Genomic DNA, 19,305 nt, shown 5'->3' on the forward strand with positions numbered 1-19,305 from the left:
ACCTATATATTTGCATTAAGTGTAAAACTTAACTGCAGATAACAACCTAAAAAAATCCAGTGTCAAAATAAACCTATAGGACATTTAGACAAATATGAATTATTGATGTAAATGCATTTCGTTCGCTTTCTCTGTGAACGGCTGCCAACTTGTGGTAGTTAGACGTAATTATTTACTGCAAAATTAATGGACTAGGACACTTGAAATATTTTCTCAGACTGAATGAAAGTACAGCAAAGCATGCCTTAGTTTCCTAGCTTTATAGCTACAAATCGACCGATAGGCAATCGGTCGATTTGTATCCGGTTTTCTTATGAATGGGTAATTGTAATCATAATTTGAAAACAAGCGCTAATGTATATGGAATAGAATAACACTTTTTCTTAAGGATTTCGCGTCCAGATTATATATAGCCTAAACTATTACGGCATTAAAAAATATATAAAAAATCTAAGAGTAAGTTGACCAATAGTGTGAAATTAATAAATTGTTGTAGGCTATTAATAACCTGGATAATGCATAACTCCGACCCCATAGTAAGGCTTACTGCACATTCGCTAAACGAATTTGTAATTATATTTGGAATTGGGATACCAGTACACTTTTGCATAACCTACTCACATGGGAAAATAGTGGAGGTGAGAAGGACGAGAAGAGGTGAGAATTAGGCCTATTTGAAGGTGTCAATAGTTGTCTGACTGTATCAAAAATTCAGTCGAATTAAAATCAGGTTCTGCAGTACAAACTTTCGCCAAGAGCCAAGTAAATGCCATATGCCTGAAATAACAACGAATATAACTTGTAAATAGTCATAACAGGTTGAATGAGCCTTCTGCGCCTCAAAAGATGGCGGCCCGTTGCATCAACTTCGACATTTTGACCAGGGCTTTCTTCATATTAGCCTGAGTTGAATTGACAAAATATTTATGGGCCAGTACGCTTAAGTTAAAAAAAATATATACACATAATTTGAAACATCTATCATATAAGTACATAAAAATGTCGAAGCTGCTTTTCAGTTGTCTAATTATTTTTTTTTTTTGGCGAGGCACTATTACCGGACAACTGCGTTTCTACTGGCTTGACAAAAGCGACGGATATTTTTCAGAGGCTGGTCTGCTAACACAGTCGGGCCCTGTTGATATTTGAAATCGGATTTGTGTATTCGTCTATATTTCGTTCATTGTAAGTATTAGGTGGTTAAGATGTTTCTGTGTGTTCTCTGCCATTCAGTTTTGGGGTTAATTCACTGAATTACAATTAAAGCTAGATTTGATTAATCGAATGTGGATGGTTTCGCTAGCTAGAAAAAGGTGTCTCTTCGCTAACGTTACTGATAACGTTAGGCCTCGCCGTGAGCGCCTTCACTTGTACAACGTACTGGCTAGCAAGATTAATTTTTGTATTTTCGTGTTGTTAACGTCACATAATTTGCTAATTTAAACGGAAAACAATACTTGATGTACAACTAGCTGTAAAGTTACTGTCAGCTATTTTGTTTACTAGCAAGTCAACATACGGTTTCCTGACGCTATTGATGGCTAGCTAGGTAGTCAAGTATCCCGTTGCCAGGATGCTAGTGGCGTGAAATGGCTGGCTCGATCTTTATGGAACGTTTGTAGCTAGCTAGGTACTCAGCGACTTTTCTAACATAACAGCTACTAACGCTAGCTAGTTAGAAGTGAAACTAGGTTGCTAGCTACCTAGTCCCAGATTGAAGCTAACGCTCATTGTTCATATGAACAGACGTTGCTCGGTAGTTAGTGAACTAAGTTGCCTGCGCTATTGTCATAGTTTTATTTTGGGAAAACGCCAATTCCCAATCAGGTAACTGTATTTGTTTATGCCAGGCTAATGTTACGTCGTCTAGGTATGGTGTTATCCAAGATGTTTACCAACTCAGTTTTCTAAACGCGTTGTTTGTTGTAGATGCCTACTATCAAACTGCAAAGCTCAGATGGAGAGATATTTGAAGTGGACGTTGAAATTGCAAAACAGTCGGTGACCATAAAGACTATGCTGGAAGGTAAGTTGCTAATAATAAAATGCGGTAATTCATATCACGGTGCGCAGGTAGTATTGCAACCCCTATTATATGTTTGGTCATCTTCGTGCAACGCTTGGACAGTATACAGAAGACGGATCACTACAGTTGGATCACTTCCTTAAATGGTTTGTTGAGTTTCTGTGAAAGTATTATTTCCACCACACAAGTTGCTTTTGTGTCAGTATTCTGTGGTCACGTGGTCTCAACGTTATTTTTGTACAGATTTGGGAATGGATGATGAAGGAGATGATGACCCTGTACCTCTGCCAAATGTTAATGCAGCCATTCTGAAGAAGGTACGCAAACTTGTGCAATCATTCCTGCTGTTGCAGAAGGAGCATGATAAAGCACTGCTTATTTTGCTTAATGGTGTGCTGTTCTCTACGCTTGCGTTTGGCAGTTGGAACAGCTGTAATTTTCAGAGGCAGTCATTTGCAGGACGTGCTCGTGTCTTTGTCTTGTGTTGTAAAAGTGGATAAATTGTGATGTAACTGTTCAGCTCCTGATCTTAATTGCCTTCATTTACACTGTATCCATTTATACAGCTGGATATACACTGGCTAAGTAGGGTACAACGGCGGTGTACCTTAACTGGGAATCGAACCTGAGACCTTCAGGTTACAAGACCAGTCCCTTACGCATTGTATTACACTGTCACAAGTCCCTATTCACAGAAGTGCATGGAATAACAGCAGAGAGAGTGAAATTTGGAATAAAAAGAATTTTAAGTCTAACAGAAGGTTTTGCAGGTTGAAGTAACATTGCAGTTATCAGAGTTTAACACTTGCTCAGTTCTGCAGATGAATTGTGTCTATAAGCTGGAAATGTTTCAGTGAACAGACTCGGTCTGTGTTCCAGACTCTGCCTCCCTTGTGTTTTTCCTTGGGCTGTTCAAACCTGTGTTACAGAGCGCTTTGCATTATGGGAACGTAGGCGTGACTCTTTTGTAATGGTCGCTGTTGTGATCTTTCCTCTGCGGTCCTGCAGGTGATCCAATGGTGCACCCACCACAAAGATGACCCCCCTCCCCCCGAGGACGACGAGAACAAAGAGAAGAGGACAGACGACATCCCCGTGTGGGACCAGGAGTTCCTCAAAGTGGACCAGGGAACACTCTTTGAGCTTATTCTGGTGTGTAAGGCCTGTGTGTAGATGCCAGTGGAAAGTGCACACATTTATTTTTTTAATGCAGATAAACGTTAGTACAATAACAAACTGCCACAGGCTGCAGAAATGTGGCCAGCTGTGGCTAGTAGTCCAGTTCAGTAATGTTGGGCCTCTGGTGTTAAAAGGTCAGTGTAGAGTGGGGCCTGGTGACGTGCAGTGTGAATATTGCCTTGGCTCATACACATGGGGATTTTGCAATGTGTGTAACTGATCCAGTGTGGTAGCACAAGCTTCTTCACGGGAACACACGTCAGTGCCAGTGCTGCCATCTGATTGGCTTAGTGTCAGCAGGCCTGAGACTGTTTACATGCATACTACCCTCAGCCAGTAGAATTAAGAACTCTGGTAGATTTTGTGGCATAGATTGCACATTTATAATTGTTATTTGTTTATACAACTTTCTTCTTAGGCCGCAAATTATTTGGACATCAAGGGGTTGCTGGATGTCACATGTAAGACGGTAGCAAACATGATCAAAGGAAAAACTCCTGAGGAAATCAGGAAGACGTTCAACATCAAGAATGATTTCACAGAGGAAGAGGAAGCGCAGGTAATCATTAGTTTAAAAAAAAAAAAAAAAAAAGAATAAATAAAAATGAAAAGGCTCTGTCCCATGCAAAGATCAGAGGCCACCTGCTCTACGTGTGTTCACCATGTGCTCTATGTTCTCCCCAGGTACGCAAGGAGAACCAGTGGTGTGAAGAAAAATAGGACCGGTCCTGCGGACAATAACGCGCTGCGAGGATCGTTCCGAACACTGGTTGCACTGCGCTGTCCATACTTGTTAATATTGCATCAGATAACTAGAGTGGCAGACCCTCGTGTACTTAGCATGACCATTTCCATTGCTTGTATGTTGCAAATAATTTAAAGGTTTTTTTTTTTTTTTTGTTTTTTTCCCTTCAGTTTTTACAGGTTTACAGAAGCTTATTTCCATTTCACATTTAAAGTGGACTTTAATTTTAACGAAGATAAGCCCCCTCCTGTTTTGAAACTGTTTTAGTTGTATTTTTTTTACTGAACTTTTTTTTTTCTTTTGCGTTTATGATAGTTTGTTTGTTTGATTTTCATAATGACTCATGCTGAATTTTGTAAATGCTGACTGCAGATTCATACATATGCTGTCCTCTTCAAGACAAATGCAACAAAAAACAAACAAAAAAACAAACTAAATAAATTCAGTAAGTATAAGGACTTTTGATTTTGAGTATATCTGTCTGGTTGTCCCTGTAGAGTTTTGGATTTGGGGTACTTTTCAGCAAAGTAAATGTGCTGTCATGATCGAGTGTTACCTTTTATTGTACAGGGAAGAAAACAATTGTTGTATTGAGCTCTGAAGATGACCTTTAGGATTGGCCGAAATAAAACATCGGAAAAAGAATCTGCTGCATAATTTTGCATTTTTAAGGGACACTCGTATATTCTTTTTAAATTTTCTGAGAACGTACATCAGAATCTTTTCCCCTGCCCTATTAATATCACTGGGCTGTAGTTAAGGGTTACTAATGTGTGGCATCTAGACTGATGGGTAAGACTTAAGATGACTTTGAGTAATAGGATGTTGCGCTGACAAAATGGTTAAAACTGCTACAGTACATTATCATTCAAAGGTAATGTACCCCCCCCCCCAAATGTATTGTCTAGTTAGCTTTAACAATGCGATGTAAATTCAGTGCATTTGAATTCTATTGGCCTAATAGGTTAAAAAAAATGAATACAAAACATATTAGCCATCCATGAGGACAGCTAGCTTTGAAACAACAATGTAGAGAGAGCCAATGCTTAGCAACCCTAAATATGTAGGCTAATTGGGGCATTATGTCAGCTGCAGGGTAGATGCAGTTTAACCTAAAAAAAGGGACTATGGGACCGTTCTGACAACTCTGCATTGCGCCATGCCATACGACTCCCCTGTAGCCCCGAATGCGTTTGCGATACAGCACGGTCTGTAGTGCTGTATTGGTGAGATAACACTGTCTTCCCTTTTATTCATTGCTTCAGTTCTTTTTGTATCCCTCATTTTAATGTTGTTAGCGTAACGGCTATCAGTTATGTACTTATCAAAGCCAAATAGTTTCACATTCGCTCTGAACAGTTAATCTGTGCCGTGTCACAGTTATCTGAGGTTAACTTTTGAGTTTTTGACAGCATTTTTGACAGCTTGGAAAGAGAACCTTTTTGTGTGAGGTGGTGTACCCTCATCGGCCTCAAGGGGGAGGTCTACCCATTACATTTTTTTATTTAGCAGAAAAAAAAAAATTTTTGCAGGAAAAAAAAGAACCTCCTCTTCAGGGCCTGTGACCTCCTTTATGCGGCATTTGAAAAACACACAAAATAATCATAACCACAGATTTCAGTTTTACTTCATCACAACAGTTCATATACCACCGTCTGAAATAAACATAATATAAATATAACTTCTTTATAGGTCCTCCTTTCAAAAGAAATTTTGATCTCAATTGGGGTTTTTTCCTGGTTACATAAAGGTTAAATAAAATAAAACAAAATATACTTTAATACATTTTTCAATGGGGGTGTAATTCTTTAAAGGAGTAACATGGTGGTTGAACGTGACACTTCCCAGTTGTCTTTAGGCAACAACAAAACAAATGTGCATAATTTTTTTATTATTCAGTCATTTCAATGTACTTTAAAACGTATTTTTCTAAGCATAAATTTCCCACTATAAAAGTTCACCCGAACCGTCTGGGCGTGGAGAACTGTCAGTTAGCTATGATTGACAGACCGTGCCCCGTTACCATAGCTACCCCCATGATACGCGCTGTTTTTGGGAGACTTTTCACAAGCTAGCTAGCTTAGTAGTATATCAAGTATCGATAGATAGCTAAGGTAAGGACGTTGACTTATATCCAATTATCATTTTTGCTATCTAGCTAGCCAAGTTAAGATGAAAGCATAACTATAACGTCCTCATAAAAGCAAACTAGCTAGCTAACGTTATCGATAACATTGCCTTATGAAAGCAAACTACCTAGCTAGCTAACGTTAGCTAGCTAGCTAAATGAATATAACCAGAAATAATTTTACCTAATTTCACCTCAATTCTTAAACTAAGGCTACATGACTTATTTCAATCGATGATTAACTAGCACAATACAACATTCAATTAAAAACCACAAAAGTTTAAAGAGCACAAATGATCAAATTTATGTATTAACTACAACACCGCTGTTCCTCATTATTAGTACTGTTTCCAGAAATAGTGTTTCATACCAGCTTTTGACATAGACCATTTTGCTGTTTTGAAAATTCTGCATCTAGGTCATATTTAACTTCTACACACCCCTTATAATTATGGTACAATCAAACCCAGTATTGTACAATGTTTTTCAAAAAGAGTAGAAGCACAAGCGCTTAAAACTGGTGTGTGGAGGGCAGTTTGGATAACGCTTAGCATGGACGGTAAGGTTTTTGAATTGTTTTATTGTGTGAATAAAACATTGACGGGACAATCGCATGAACTTGATAAAAGCTACGTTTAGCTAGGTACCCTATTAAGTATGTATAAGGTATGGTTAAAGCCAGGTGCAGTATGTAAGTCTTTTTTTATAACACTTGTTCATATTTGTTTAAATGTCCTTCACATTCAGACAGAAATCAATAAATTATAAACTCTAAGAAGAAATCCGGCCTATCTCTGACTGCCCAAAGCTCTGAAATCAGCTATTCTAAATTTTACCGCGCCTGAATCTTAACAACCAATCAGGACAGCTCTCTGTCTGTCAATCATCTTGAGACTTTACAACTCAGAGAGCAGGCTACCCAGTCAAGACCTAAACAGAGTTCGTGCTATATGGCTATATAGCTAGCCAGTTGCCTAGAAAAAATAAACCAGTTCGGTTTGACTGCGACGGCTTACACAGATAAAAAGAAACAATAAAAGAAAGACTCGAAGAAAAGATTATACCAAAAAGGGGTTGAACCGAGCGAGAGACAACACTCGAGTGAACATCGGCTCGGTTTTTCAGCGATGGCGGGAACTCAGGGACTTGAAGGGGCTTCAAAAGAGAAGCTGAGCTTGCAGCGTCTCTGCTGGACAGGTAATCATCTCGCTTTGTCTATTTCTGTGGGGATTTGTTATCACTCCGAGAAGTGTAGCCGCTGGCGAAGCTAGAAAATGTCACTTAGCTGATGTATTTAACACACTGTTTACATTATAGCTATATGTATACTGTATTCGGTGTCAGCTTATCTGAAACTAGCTAACCACCGATACGCTGTACTGTAGAGACTAATCTTTATTTGACCGACATTTCACCTCGTTTGGGTCTCTTTCAAGCAAAAACGCTGGTGTTTGCATTTATTGACTGTCGTTAGCCCATATCTGTAAATAAAACTAGTCTATGTTCATTATTTAGACTATGTTCATTATAATGACGTTTTGTGTTTTCTACATGTGAATGAGGCATTTGGTTATCTAGCTAAACAAATTATAAATAAATAATTATTATCTGTTTTTATATACACTTATATATATATAATTGTAATATATATATTACAATTATTATACATAACTATAGATGCTTAAATAATAATCTATGGTAAATGTACGTCTTTGTTATACTAGTCTATTGCTTTTACAGTCTCTGGTCCATTGTCGTTTTTTTTTTTTTTACTTCAAAAATGTGTGGCCGTACGAGCTGACTTAAAAGACGCGAGCTCTTGCCCCGCCCTCATCACAGTACAGTTGAGCGACCCATCAACGAGTTGTTCCGTGAACCAATGATAGTAGCCTAATAAAAGTTTGTAAAAACTGACAGTATATCATATCGCAACCCCAAGTATTATCATTAAAATTTTAACTGGGTAAAATTTTAATGGAGAAAGCTTCCATCGTTCATATAGCGTAGTGTGTAGCTTGAAATTTTATCTCAACGTTAGTTAAATGCGATTACACCGGACACGCTTTGTGGGCTACCAATCTTGATTTTATGAAGCAGCTGGAGGCGTCTTTTCTGCTGTTGCTAGGCAACCGCACTCTGCTCCTATCAAAAAAACCAACACTTAATCGTGTCCAAAAGTGCAGGAGAAAATGCGGACGCCAAAAAGGAACGTGACCAGTTCAGTGGACGTGTCGAGTGTCAAACTTTTAAATTGCCACTGGTTCGAAGTACTTCTCCTCGGCCGCAGCCGCCTCCTCCTCCTTCTGTTAAATGTCGGTTTTAAAACAACTTGTGGTGCATTACCGCCACCTTCTGGACTGGCGGGGGTCGTGAGTTTTAAGTTAAATTTTCCTGTACTGCACAAAAATTGAAAGATTTTCCTGAAGCACTAATCACCTGAATTCCTTTGGAGAATATCTGTGACATATAACCTGTTTATTTTTTCCTCTAGACCTGAAATTAGTATTTGTCTGTCCTGAGTGTACTATGGTTTTACTGAATGTACAGCTGGTACACACACTGTGAATACACATTCTGTGGTTTCCTGCTGATGGCAGTAAGCACAGCTTCCAGTGTTATATTCATATTAATTGAAGTTGAACTGTAATCAAAGCACATAATCACTTCCTCCACCAAACACAAAGCCAGTAAGACGGCTGTTATTTCTCCTGTGTATACAGACAGGTTATCATCCATCTGTTTTGCATTTATAACATCCAATTCAGGCACTACAAAAGCTACTCCTAATCTGCTGTGGATACTTTTGGATGCATCCGTGTACACTTCTAAATAGCTGAAATACTTTTTTAAATGTATGAATTCACTATGTCTTTGCCAATAGTTATATCCATCCATCCATCCATTATCTATACCCACTTATCCTGGGCAGGGTCACGGGGAGTGCTGGAGCCTATCCCAGCGTGCATTGGGCGAGAGGCAGGAATACACCCTGGACAGGCCACCAATTTATTGCAGGGCACACACACCATTCACTCACCATTTTCTCACACACTCATACGTATGGGCAATTTAGAGTCTGCAATCTGCCTACCTGCATGTCTTTGGACTGTGGGAGAAACTGAAGTACCCGGAGAAAACCCACGCGGACAAGGAGATAACATGCAAACACCACACAGGACCAAGTTTGGGAACGACTAGTCTAGAACATGTAGAGGATTAACATTAACAGGGAGACACCAGACGCAGGTAATTTAAATGTAAACTTTAATAGACAACACTGAAACATTTGCAATGTATAACATGGTTTCAGCTTAACAAGTTTGATCGTACTGCGTTTGACAGATGTGTAGAACTTACTGTGGAAATACCATGGAAATGAAGGACAATAACAAAAATGTAAATCACAGAGGCAAAATTCAAAATACATAAACTGAGGCCGTAAGGCCCGAACAGGTTCTACAAAAGCGTATTTGGCATTTGTTGTGAGCACATTTTTGTTGAGTTTTACTGGTGTGGAAACTCCAGTAAAATTTTGGTGTCACAGCGCTCTCTGCTGGACGCTGAATTCACAGCGCCACATGGCCCTGAATTTCAGGTGGGTCAGGAGGTGGAATTGATGCTACAAACATGAACAACAGTGTAAAGCTATTGCTTATGTATTTTTGGTACACTAAGGCAGAACATGTACACATTTGTTTCATGAACAAATTCGATAATACACGAAAATAAGCACACAATCCTTTGTTTTTTGGAAGAAAGAAAAAGCTATAAAATGTATTGCTTTTGGAAATAAAGAAAACTAGACTAAAGAAAGCAAAGCTTTTTTTTTGAAGAATTTGTTTTTTGTTTTTTTTTTACAAAACAACATATAAAAGTTTGATTCTTATTATATATGTGTTCCACATTTATTAAAAAATTGTGATTTACAAGTCATGAAATACAGTACCTACTGGTCGTTTATTTTTATTTTATTTTATTTTTTTATACAGAATTACTTAAAATTCAGTCTAAGTGAAATAATGCAGGAAGCTGCAGATGTTATTTTAATGGAGGTTTTTTATATATTTTTTAACACCAGCAAAAATAAATTCACTAGTCAAATACAATTAATGAATGGAAACCAACAGGCGTGTTAAAAACTGCTTGTGTCTCCTTAGCCAGAAGCGTTAAATTGACTTTATAAAACTCTTAAAACATTTTTAAATCTGAAGTCTTCAGGCTGAAGGGTGGCAGTTTAACCCCAAAGGAAGTGCCAACATGAACACCACACAGACTAGCCCACTCCCCCTGTGCCCAACAGGGGGCACCAAAATGCTGCGTAACACAGAGCTTTTCTGAAACCATCCACTTAAAAAAAAATTACAAACAAAAAAAAATAATAAACTGGATTTTCCAGAGATAGGGAACTAACTGCCAAATATGACATGCAATCCTGTTTTATAAGCAGTTGCAAATTGATTTAAAATATTATGGATGGCTTTTTCCGTTATTTTGAGCTTTGAGAAAATAAACATCACACGGCATTATTGCTGCCTCCACATTAAAAAAAAAATTTGTCAATAAGGACTTTTGGCACAAAAAAGTCTTGACTATACAGAAACCAGATGGGACAGATGTGTAACTGCTGACAGTTTTACATATGGGTCATCTATCTGCTTTCATTTTCGACAGATCAAACCTTCTTGTCTTGAGCGCTAAGTATACCATGTTAAAAATACCTCCCTGAAAAAAGGCTTTTAAAAATACTTTTGCGCAGAATGCAGTGTTTCGTGGTTTGTGGCTTTTGGTGCTCTTTTGCAACATAATTATTAAAACGTGATTGTGAACAGGAATCGTTTCAAAGGCATGGCTGCCCACAGAAATGGAACTTTTTCCCGCACGTAGAAAGAATATCTGATTACAACCCCAAATCGGTGTGGCAGGAAAACATACTGATATATAAAAGTCTTCTTCGCTACTCATAAAGAAAAACAGAAACTTTCCCAGGCAAAAAAAATAAAAAATTGAACACAATGACCTCTTGATATTTACAAAACGTTTTACTGATCCTATGCTATTTAAAAAAATATATAAAATGGCAGTCATGAAGATAAGAGGCCAACACAATGTTTTTTCCACAGTGTAGCGGCCCCCTTTTCTCATAAGATATGCACACTCAGCACTTTTTGAGGAGAGTTGGGGAGATGTGGACATGCGGCTGTTTTCAGGTGGTTTGGCTGGGGTTTGTATTGGAGATGATGGACAGCTGTCAGGTGCTTCTCTGTTGAGGCCTGGGTTCCGTGGAGCATGATTGACGCCTGTCATTCTGTCAATTTGGGCAGCGGGAGTTCTGTCCCGGGGCAGCAGTCGCTCCTGTGGGTCACTTTTAGAGTCAGGTCCTCGTTTTGTTTTTTGGGTCGAAGAGTACAGCAATGTCTGTGTGGAGGGGTGGGGGGGGGGGGCGGCTACATCTAGTGCGACTGTGGCAACGGCCGTCGACGCTGGTGATGATGATGGTGCTGCTGGGACTCCGTTAAAGCTTTTACAGTCAGTCTGGCGGATTTGGCGGTTGTTGTGGAAAGCGAGGGTGGGGCATCGGAGGCACGGGTCAGGTCGGTGGCTTTGGGAGAGGCTGGCCGGGGGGCGCAGGGTGGGGAGGGAGGGGCAGGGACCGGGGACGGGGGTGAGTCTATAGCACTTCCATCGGAAGAATGGGGACTTGCACACCGTCCTCCTTGAAGGTAGCGAATGCACTTCTTTTTCCTCCTAGGAACAGTCAAGAGAGTTATCTGTGAATAAAGCGTGGATGCAAAGTGTCACCAGTGTGGAGTCAAACTGCATTAACCATGGTTTCACAATTACTACCATACAATCCAGAAATATAAACAAATAAAAGAAATAAACTAGAGTGGCACAGTGAAAGGCTTATATCCATCTTAAATTGATAAATAAAACATGAGTATGCCTAAAGATTTGTTTTGTCTTTTTGTTTAACTTGTTAATTGTGGGGTCCTCAATTTTGTCCAGAAAGGGCCGGTGTGGGTTTAGGTTTTTGTTCTAACCAAGCAGTTACACACCTGACTCTACTAATCAGAGCCCTTAGCAAAGACTCTAGTGGTTGATTAGTAGAGTCAGGTGCCCTTTCTGGACAATAATGAGGACCCCTGAGTTCATTATTTCTTCATTAAGCCAGCGCAGTGTAGTTCAGACCTGTGTGGCTTGTGATGAAAATGATGCCCCAGATGTGTGATGAGTTTTTCTCTTCGTGTTGTGTGGAAACAGGGGCGGGGCTTCTCAGCTGTGAGGCGTACACTGTGTGGAGGGCGGGCGGGGTCTTCCTGATACTCATGAATATTCAATGTAATGTGTGGGGAAACAGGGGCGGGGCTTCCCTGCTGGGAGGTATACACTCTGTGGAGGGAGGGCGGGGACTTCTTGGTAATCATAAATATTCACATTTCTTGTCTGTTTGCAAGAAAAAGCCTCACCAGCCATGCTGCATGGCCTCTAATTTTACGGAAGTGGTATGGATTCTGGCGGTCTCTCACGGCAAAGCTCCCTTATTTTTGCTGAGACTGACACAAAATCTGATGCAACTGCCAGAGAGTGGGGGCGGGGGGGGAGGGGGGGGGGGTGCGAAATGTCAGAGTTCAGCAGTGCCTGACCGCGTGGGCGGGGCGGCGGTGTGGGGATGACACGAGGAGCAGACTCGTGCGAGGGGAAATGACATCAGAAGCGCCCGGGTGGCTGGGCGCAGCTCGCTGCAGCAGCGGGGATGGCGGAAACCGCAGCTCCCCTGCAGTGTCTGCACGCACAGGTACTGCGGGAGGTTTCCACTGCGGGGGAGGGGGGCAGGGGTGAGGGGTGGGGGTTAGGCACGTGTACAGGTAAGGCTAGCCACAGCAGAGCTGCAGTGTCGAGGCAGAGATGATTTCAGAGCTTCAGCTGGGCCAATCAGAGCACTGGGCTCAAACGGGACAGGTCTGGCTACAGTGTATGAATATGCCAGGGCATCAAGATGGTCACCAAAGCTTTTACATTCTAGGAGTTACAGACTATTCACTATATTAATTCATTCATAATAACTGCTCTTAATTTAAAAAACTGAATGCACTGACAACTGAGGCAGATGAACAAGAACCCTCAGCTGGTCCCATTCTACACAGCTTCAGCTGGTCCCTTTCCACACTGAGCTTCAGATGGTCTCATTCTACACTGAATTTCTGCTGATTCCATTCTACACAGCTTCAGCTGGTCCCATTCTATGCAGCTTCGGCTCGTCCCATTCTACACTGAGCTTCAGCTGGTCTCATTCTACACTGAGCTTCAGCTGGTCCCTATCTATACTGAGTTTCAGCTGGTCCCATTCTATACAGCTTCAGCTGGTCCCATTCTTCACTGAGCTTCAATTGGTCTCATTCTACACTGAGCTTCAGCTGGTCTCATTCTACACTGAGCTTCAGCTGGTCCCATTCTACACTGAGCTTCAGCTGGCCCCATTCTACACTAAGCTTCAGCTGGCCCCATTCTACACTGAGCTTCAGCTGGTCTCATTCTACACTGACAACTTCAGCATTCTACACTGGCTTCAGTGTCAAAGCAATATACACAAACGTTTTTTTTTTTCCCTCTGCTTGTTTAAACAGCACCTTTTATACCAGGTACTGTGCACACTTTACACTTCAGAGGCACTAAATTTGAGAGGGGTGTATAAAATATATAAAAGGGGCGACATAGCTCAGGAGGTAAGACCGATTGTCTGGCAGTCGGAGGGTTGCCGGTTCAAACCCCGCCCTGGGCGTGTCGAAGTGTCCTTGAGCAAGACACCTAACCCCTAACCCCTAATTGCTCTGGTGAATGTGAGGCATCAGTTGTAAAGCGCTTTGGATAAAAGCGCTATATAAATGCAGTCCATTTACCATTTACCATAAAATGCAAAACGTTGCAGAATGTTAATGGAGCCAAACCTGTTGCTCTGAAAGATATTCCAGTATGAATTAATGTTTCAAATAATTTTATTATTTGCATTTGAGGGGAATTTTATTATTTGCATTTAATCCCGGTCGGATTAAAATGTTCCTCTCAAAAGCCCTGCGACACCATTACACTTGATCAGGCCAAGTTTGTAGGCTACTTGTACTAGATTGAATAACCTACCCCATTCAATAGTGTATGATCTATGAAGAACTATGAACCTGTGAGATGTACAATCTGAATACCACTGCCAATGGTGTATCGTAAGTACCGAAAGTAAACGTGTGTGAGAAATCTTTCATTACCTTCCCCGTCCCCCGCTCCCAGTGAAAGGCACCAGCAGGGGAAGCTGCAGAGCGTGTTAGTCGGGTTGTGGGCATGCAGAAAAGAGGAGGGGGCGGGGCATAGTGGGAAGGGGCGGGGCAGTAGCACAGGAGGTCGAAGTACACACCTGCAGGGACCGCACCAGTCCGTTTGTTGGTTGAGGCCGAAGCGAGCCCGGCATTTCTTAGGAGAGCCGGGGTCTGAGCAAAAGCCACACATGCGCAGGAGGGGGGGGGGGGGGGGGCGAGGGGGGGGCAGGGAGGGAGGGATGAAAGGAGAGGTGAAGCATTGACAGAGATGTTTGAATCGGAGAGCAAAAATACCAAACTGTTAGTGCCCGTTGCCGAGTTAAGCACAAACCAACACAGCTGTGAACACAGAGAGGGTAGAGTAGGGCCCTTTTTCAACAGGCGTGGAGCAGAGGAGGTTCAGAGAAGAGGGGAGGAGGGAGGACAGAACGCCATGCTATTTCAGCGCGTCAAAACAGCAGTGCGCTTGCAGATAAAACGGCGCACACCGCCCTACACTTCAGGTGCATATACTGAGGTACTGAAGGGGAACCATTAACGGCTGGTTTAACTGTCTAACCGTGGTCAGGGTCAATGTGGAGACTGTCTTTGATACTCAGTGCTTGCTAGGGTTTATGAGCTAACTCTGCACTCTAAAGGTCAGAGGTCAGGCTTGCTCTGGACTCTACAGGTCAGGGGTCAAAGGTCAGGGCTGACGGAGGGGTGAAGGTACCTGAGTTGGAGTCCTGGTGCTTCTCTCTCTTTCGTCGTTTCTTCTTGCCCTGTTTCGGAAAAAAAAACAACAACCAGAGAGATAACAGTCAGTGGCCGAGGCAGCTGCTTCACATCGCCATAGAAACACAGGGAAGCAGTCCAGTCGAGCACCAGACCTGCCTCACACGTGAAACTGCTTCATTTCTGTACCTCGTTAACCTTCTGTCAGTAATTTGTTCGTGTCCAAACAGGGAGGGGTCTCCAGTCAAACACAGACACGCACATGTATACCCTGTGGCCCCCTCCCCCCCCCGTGTACTCTAATGTAAGGGCTGTGCATTTCTCTGACAGTCCTGATGGCTCCAGACCTCAAACATGGCGGCCGGTGCGAAATCTTATCGCGGGCCTGCGTCACTGGAGACGTCAATCGAGACGAGCGCGTAACGCTCGGGGAGAAAGCGCCACAGCGAGGTGGATATCTGCGTGTGGTTGGGGGATTTCCATGGTAACCGAACTTCAGTCACCCCTCCCGGAGCTCCACCGCCGCCACCGCCACCGCCGCTACGCTCAGTACGGTACAGGAAGGATGAGCGCCCGGGGAGAAAAACCGTCCAATGGAGTCGGTCCCTGAGGAAGTGTGACTCATTATCGAGGGGGGGACGTGCGGGGGGGGGGGGGTGTCTGTGCTCTGGGGCTCTGGGCTCCTCTCCCCTCTCTCATCTCAAGTGCGCCGCTGTGGTTTGAGTGAAGGTGGAGAGATCCCGACCACAGCGCGGCGATACCAGCCCGTGGGTGGGACTGTACTTCCTGTCTGCCTGCAGGTCACATGACTCTGGATACCTGACCTAGATTTCTCCTCTGCCACTCACACTAAGGCTGAGACGAAGGTCTCCAAACACGAGCCGTCCGAATCGAAAAACTCTACCAGTCTTCTACCAGCAGATGCGTCTTTGCCACCACTTGTCTGTATCAGATATATGGATTATACATGAGTATGATGTGGCCATCATCCCTGAAACTAATTTGGTGTCTCTGTCCATGATGATATACACACCAAGATGCATTACACACCTCCCTGTGTAATTAAAAAATGGCACTTTACATCATATACATGAGAATCTCCCCCTGCACTACACACACACACACACCCACCCACACACACACACTCATTTATACACAAGCCAATTTCCACCACAATTTAGTAAAAAGATTTAAAAGATAAAGATGAAGACTTTTACATTGTGTTTGTTTGTGTTGAACATAAGAGCTGAATTGATCCATGCATGACCCTTAAAACAAATTCAGCTGAAGACCTTCTACATACACCAGCGGAAAGCATGTCAACAGCCAAAGAAGAGGAAGAATTAGACAGCGGAAATACAAAAGATTATTACAACACCCAAAATGGCGTATGCTATAGTTAAAGGAAAGAAACAGCCTCTTCAGAATCACCCTTAATGGGTAAAGACACTGACGGAATGTAGGCAGCCTTCTGCTACAGAGGACAGACTGACATTCTTCGATGACCCTCACTAGTGACTGCACCAGAAGGAACGAAGCGTTCAATGCCCTGCATTGTAACTGAAGCCTTCCCAGAATGCACCAGGCCCTCTCTACCTCACAGCCCACCCACCGCAGATGTGCAAGAGCAAGCAGGCCGGCTGTTAGTATAGCGAGGGGTGGAAGAGGTTTGCCCTACCCAGTCTGCTCCCCCTCTAAGGCCTGTTTCCTGAAAGAGTGCAAGAGCAGCGTCACAATTCTGCACAGCAACAGAGCAGTCACACACGTTACAATAGCACAGCAACAGAGCACAGTCATGCACATAACAACCACACACCTTACAATCACAGAGCACAGTAATGCGCATTACGTTACAATCACACAGAAACGGAGCAGTCATGCACATTACAATCACACAAGTTACGTTACAGTCACCCAGCAACAGAGCACAGTCATGCACATAACAACCACACACCTTACATTACAATCGCCCAGCAACAGCACAGTCACACACATTACGTTACAATCACAGAAACAGAGCAGTCACATCCGTTACAATCGCACAGCAACAGAACGCAGTCATGCACGTAACAAGCACACGTTACATTACAATCACACAGCAACAGAGCACAGTAATGCGCATTACCTTACAATCACACAGAAACGGAGCACAGTCATGTACATTACAATCACACAAGTTACGTTACAGTCACCCAGCAACAGAGCACAGTCACGCACGTAACAAGCAGACATTACATTACAATCGCCCCGCAACAGAGCAGTCACGCACATTACGTTACAATCACAGAAACAGAGCACAGTCACACCCGTTACAATCGCAGAGCAGTCATGCATGTAACAATCACACACGTTATGTTACAATCGCATAGCAACAGCAGTCACACGTTACGTTACAATCGCACAACAACAGAGCAGTCACATGTTGTTACAATCGCACAGCAACAGAGCAGTCACATGTTACAATCACACCTGCTATGTTACAATCACACAATGTTACAATCGCACAGCAACAGAGCAGTCACACACGTTACAATCACACCTGCTACGTTACAATCACACACATAATGTTAAAATCGTACAGGCAACAGAGCATAGTCACATGTTACGTTACAATCGCACAGAAACAGCACAGTCACGCATGTTACGTTACAATCAACCCCGCTACGTTACAGTCACACCTGCACATTCACATCCTCTACATCACACCCGCTTTCCTACTGCAGACTGTTTGGCCACTTTTCTATTGTTCCGGTCAGGCTGGAGTCACACAGCAGAAGTCGCTTGGTGTGAAAAATGTGGCAACAGATGGTTTTGCTTCCCATCACAGTTCACCCAGGGCCTTTCACACTCAAACTTGATGCAATACACACAAAATTGGGGAATGTCTTGTGTGCAGAAATAAAACAAAAGCAGACCTTGTTCTGACTTCTGAACGATGAGAAGCATCATGCAGTTCAGCTAGGACGGGCTACAAAAATAACCCACGCCCATTCCCACAACGAGTCGCCCTCCCCTCGGCCCGCAAAGGCCGCACGCATGATTATACAGCGCGTGAAAATAAAACTTTATCCACGGGTTTATTTTCACTCCATTACTCAAAAGCTGAAACAACTGACACAGTCAAACAATGGCCGTTCTAGAACCCTGGTCCAAAAAGTTCCGCACTCGCAGCCAAGGAACACACCGAGCAGCACGCATGCACACGCGCAGGGTGGTTGAGGGGTGTGTGCGTGCGTTTATGCGTGCGTGTGTGTGTGGTGCGCACACGCGTGTGTGTGTGTGCGTGCGTATGTGTGTGTGGGCGTGTTTGCGAGTGTGTGGGTGCGTCTGTGGGGTACTCACGTAGTTGTCGCGGGCGGACCAGCTCGGGTACAGCTGCATGTGGAGCTGTCGCTCTTTCCTTGCCAGCTCGTAGTACTTGGCCTGCTCCTCTCTGGTCAGGGCGTGCCACTGCAGAGTCACAGCAAACCACACAGCTCAGGCCTGCATGCTCCACAGATATTACCCCTTGTACCGTGCACCCTGCTTTTACCAAGAGTGTGTGTGTGTATGAATGTGTGCATGGGTGTGTGAGTGAGAGAGTGTGTGTGCATGTGTGTGGGTGTGAGTGAGTGTAAGAGTGTGTGTGTGAGAGAGTGAAAGAGTGTGCACACGTGTGTGAGAGAGTGAAAGAGTGCGCACGTGTGTATGTGCGTGCCTGTGGGTGCGCGTGTATATACGTGTGTGTGGGTTCGTGTGTGAGAGAATGTGTGCGTGTGTGGGCGCGTGTGTGTGTGAGTGAGTGAAAGTGTGTGTGTGTGTGTGTGCGCACAGTGGGTGTGTGGGCGCACGTGTGCGTGTATGTGTGCTTGTGTGTGTGGGTGTGTGGGCGCACGTGTATGTGTGCTTGTGTGTGGGTGTGTGGTGTGTGTGCGTGCAGTGTGTGTGCGCGCATGCTCACCCTCCTCCCCAGGATCTGGTTGATGGCGGCGCTCTCCTTCAGCGTGCACTCTGCGATCACCTTGGCCCTCATCTCCTTCATGTAGAGCATGAAGGCGTTGAGCGGCTTCTTGATCACAGGCTTCTTTGGCTCCTTGTCCCGCTTGGGCTCAGGGTGGGGCTTGCTGTGGCACACGCACGGAAAACTGGGATTACAGCGTGACTCAACACAGATGCGCACGCCACACGCACATGCACCATGTGTCACACGCAAGGCAGACCAGCGCAC

At 43.4% G+C, this 19,305-nt stretch overlaps 2 protein-coding genes across 18 annotated transcripts in view; one reads left to right on the forward strand and one right to left on the reverse strand.

Annotated features, from left to right (window-relative positions):
- Positions 1–1,028: 1,028 nt before the first annotated feature.
- skp1 (S-phase kinase-associated protein 1) lies at positions 1,029–4,595 on the forward strand. The gene is made up of 6 exons (XM_064349793.1): positions 1,029–1,185; positions 1,930–2,026; positions 2,270–2,343; positions 3,035–3,178; positions 3,624–3,764; positions 3,890–4,595. Exons 2-6 carry the CDS (start codon positions 1,930–1,932, stop codon positions 3,923–3,925), a joined length of 492 nt encoding a protein of 163 aa, XP_064205863.1. The 5' UTR covers positions 1,029–1,185; the 3' UTR covers positions 3,926–4,595.
- Positions 4,596–9,325: 4,730 nt separating this feature from the next.
- Positions 9,326–19,305, reverse strand: part of tcf7 (transcription factor 7) — a 51,735-nt gene continuing 41,755 nt past the window's right edge. For 4 of the 17 annotated variants that reach the window (XM_064349761.1, XM_064349760.1, XM_064349758.1 and 1 more), the window contains 6 exons: positions 19,039–19,201; positions 18,441–18,548; positions 16,777–16,806; positions 15,097–15,145; positions 14,483–14,555; positions 9,326–11,823 (listed from right to left, as the gene is read on the reverse strand). In XM_064349761.1, coding sequence (XP_064205831.1) covers positions 11,529–11,823; positions 14,483–14,555; positions 15,097–15,145; positions 16,777–16,806; positions 18,441–18,548; positions 19,039–19,201 — 718 coding nt within the window. In that variant the 3' untranslated portion in view covers positions 9,326–11,528. Of the gene's footprint in view, positions 11,847–14,482; positions 14,556–15,096; positions 15,146–16,776; positions 16,807–18,440; positions 18,549–19,038; positions 19,202–19,305 lie in introns of all 17 variants that reach the window. The other 13 variants (XM_064349764.1, XM_064349763.1, XM_064349759.1 and 10 more) reach the window with 8 other exon arrangements.

This window comes from Anguilla rostrata, chromosome 9 (assembly GCF_018555375.3).
Source record: "Anguilla rostrata isolate EN2019 chromosome 9, ASM1855537v3, whole genome shotgun sequence".
Classification (NCBI taxonomy): Eukaryota; Metazoa; Chordata; class Actinopteri; order Anguilliformes; family Anguillidae; genus Anguilla; species Anguilla rostrata.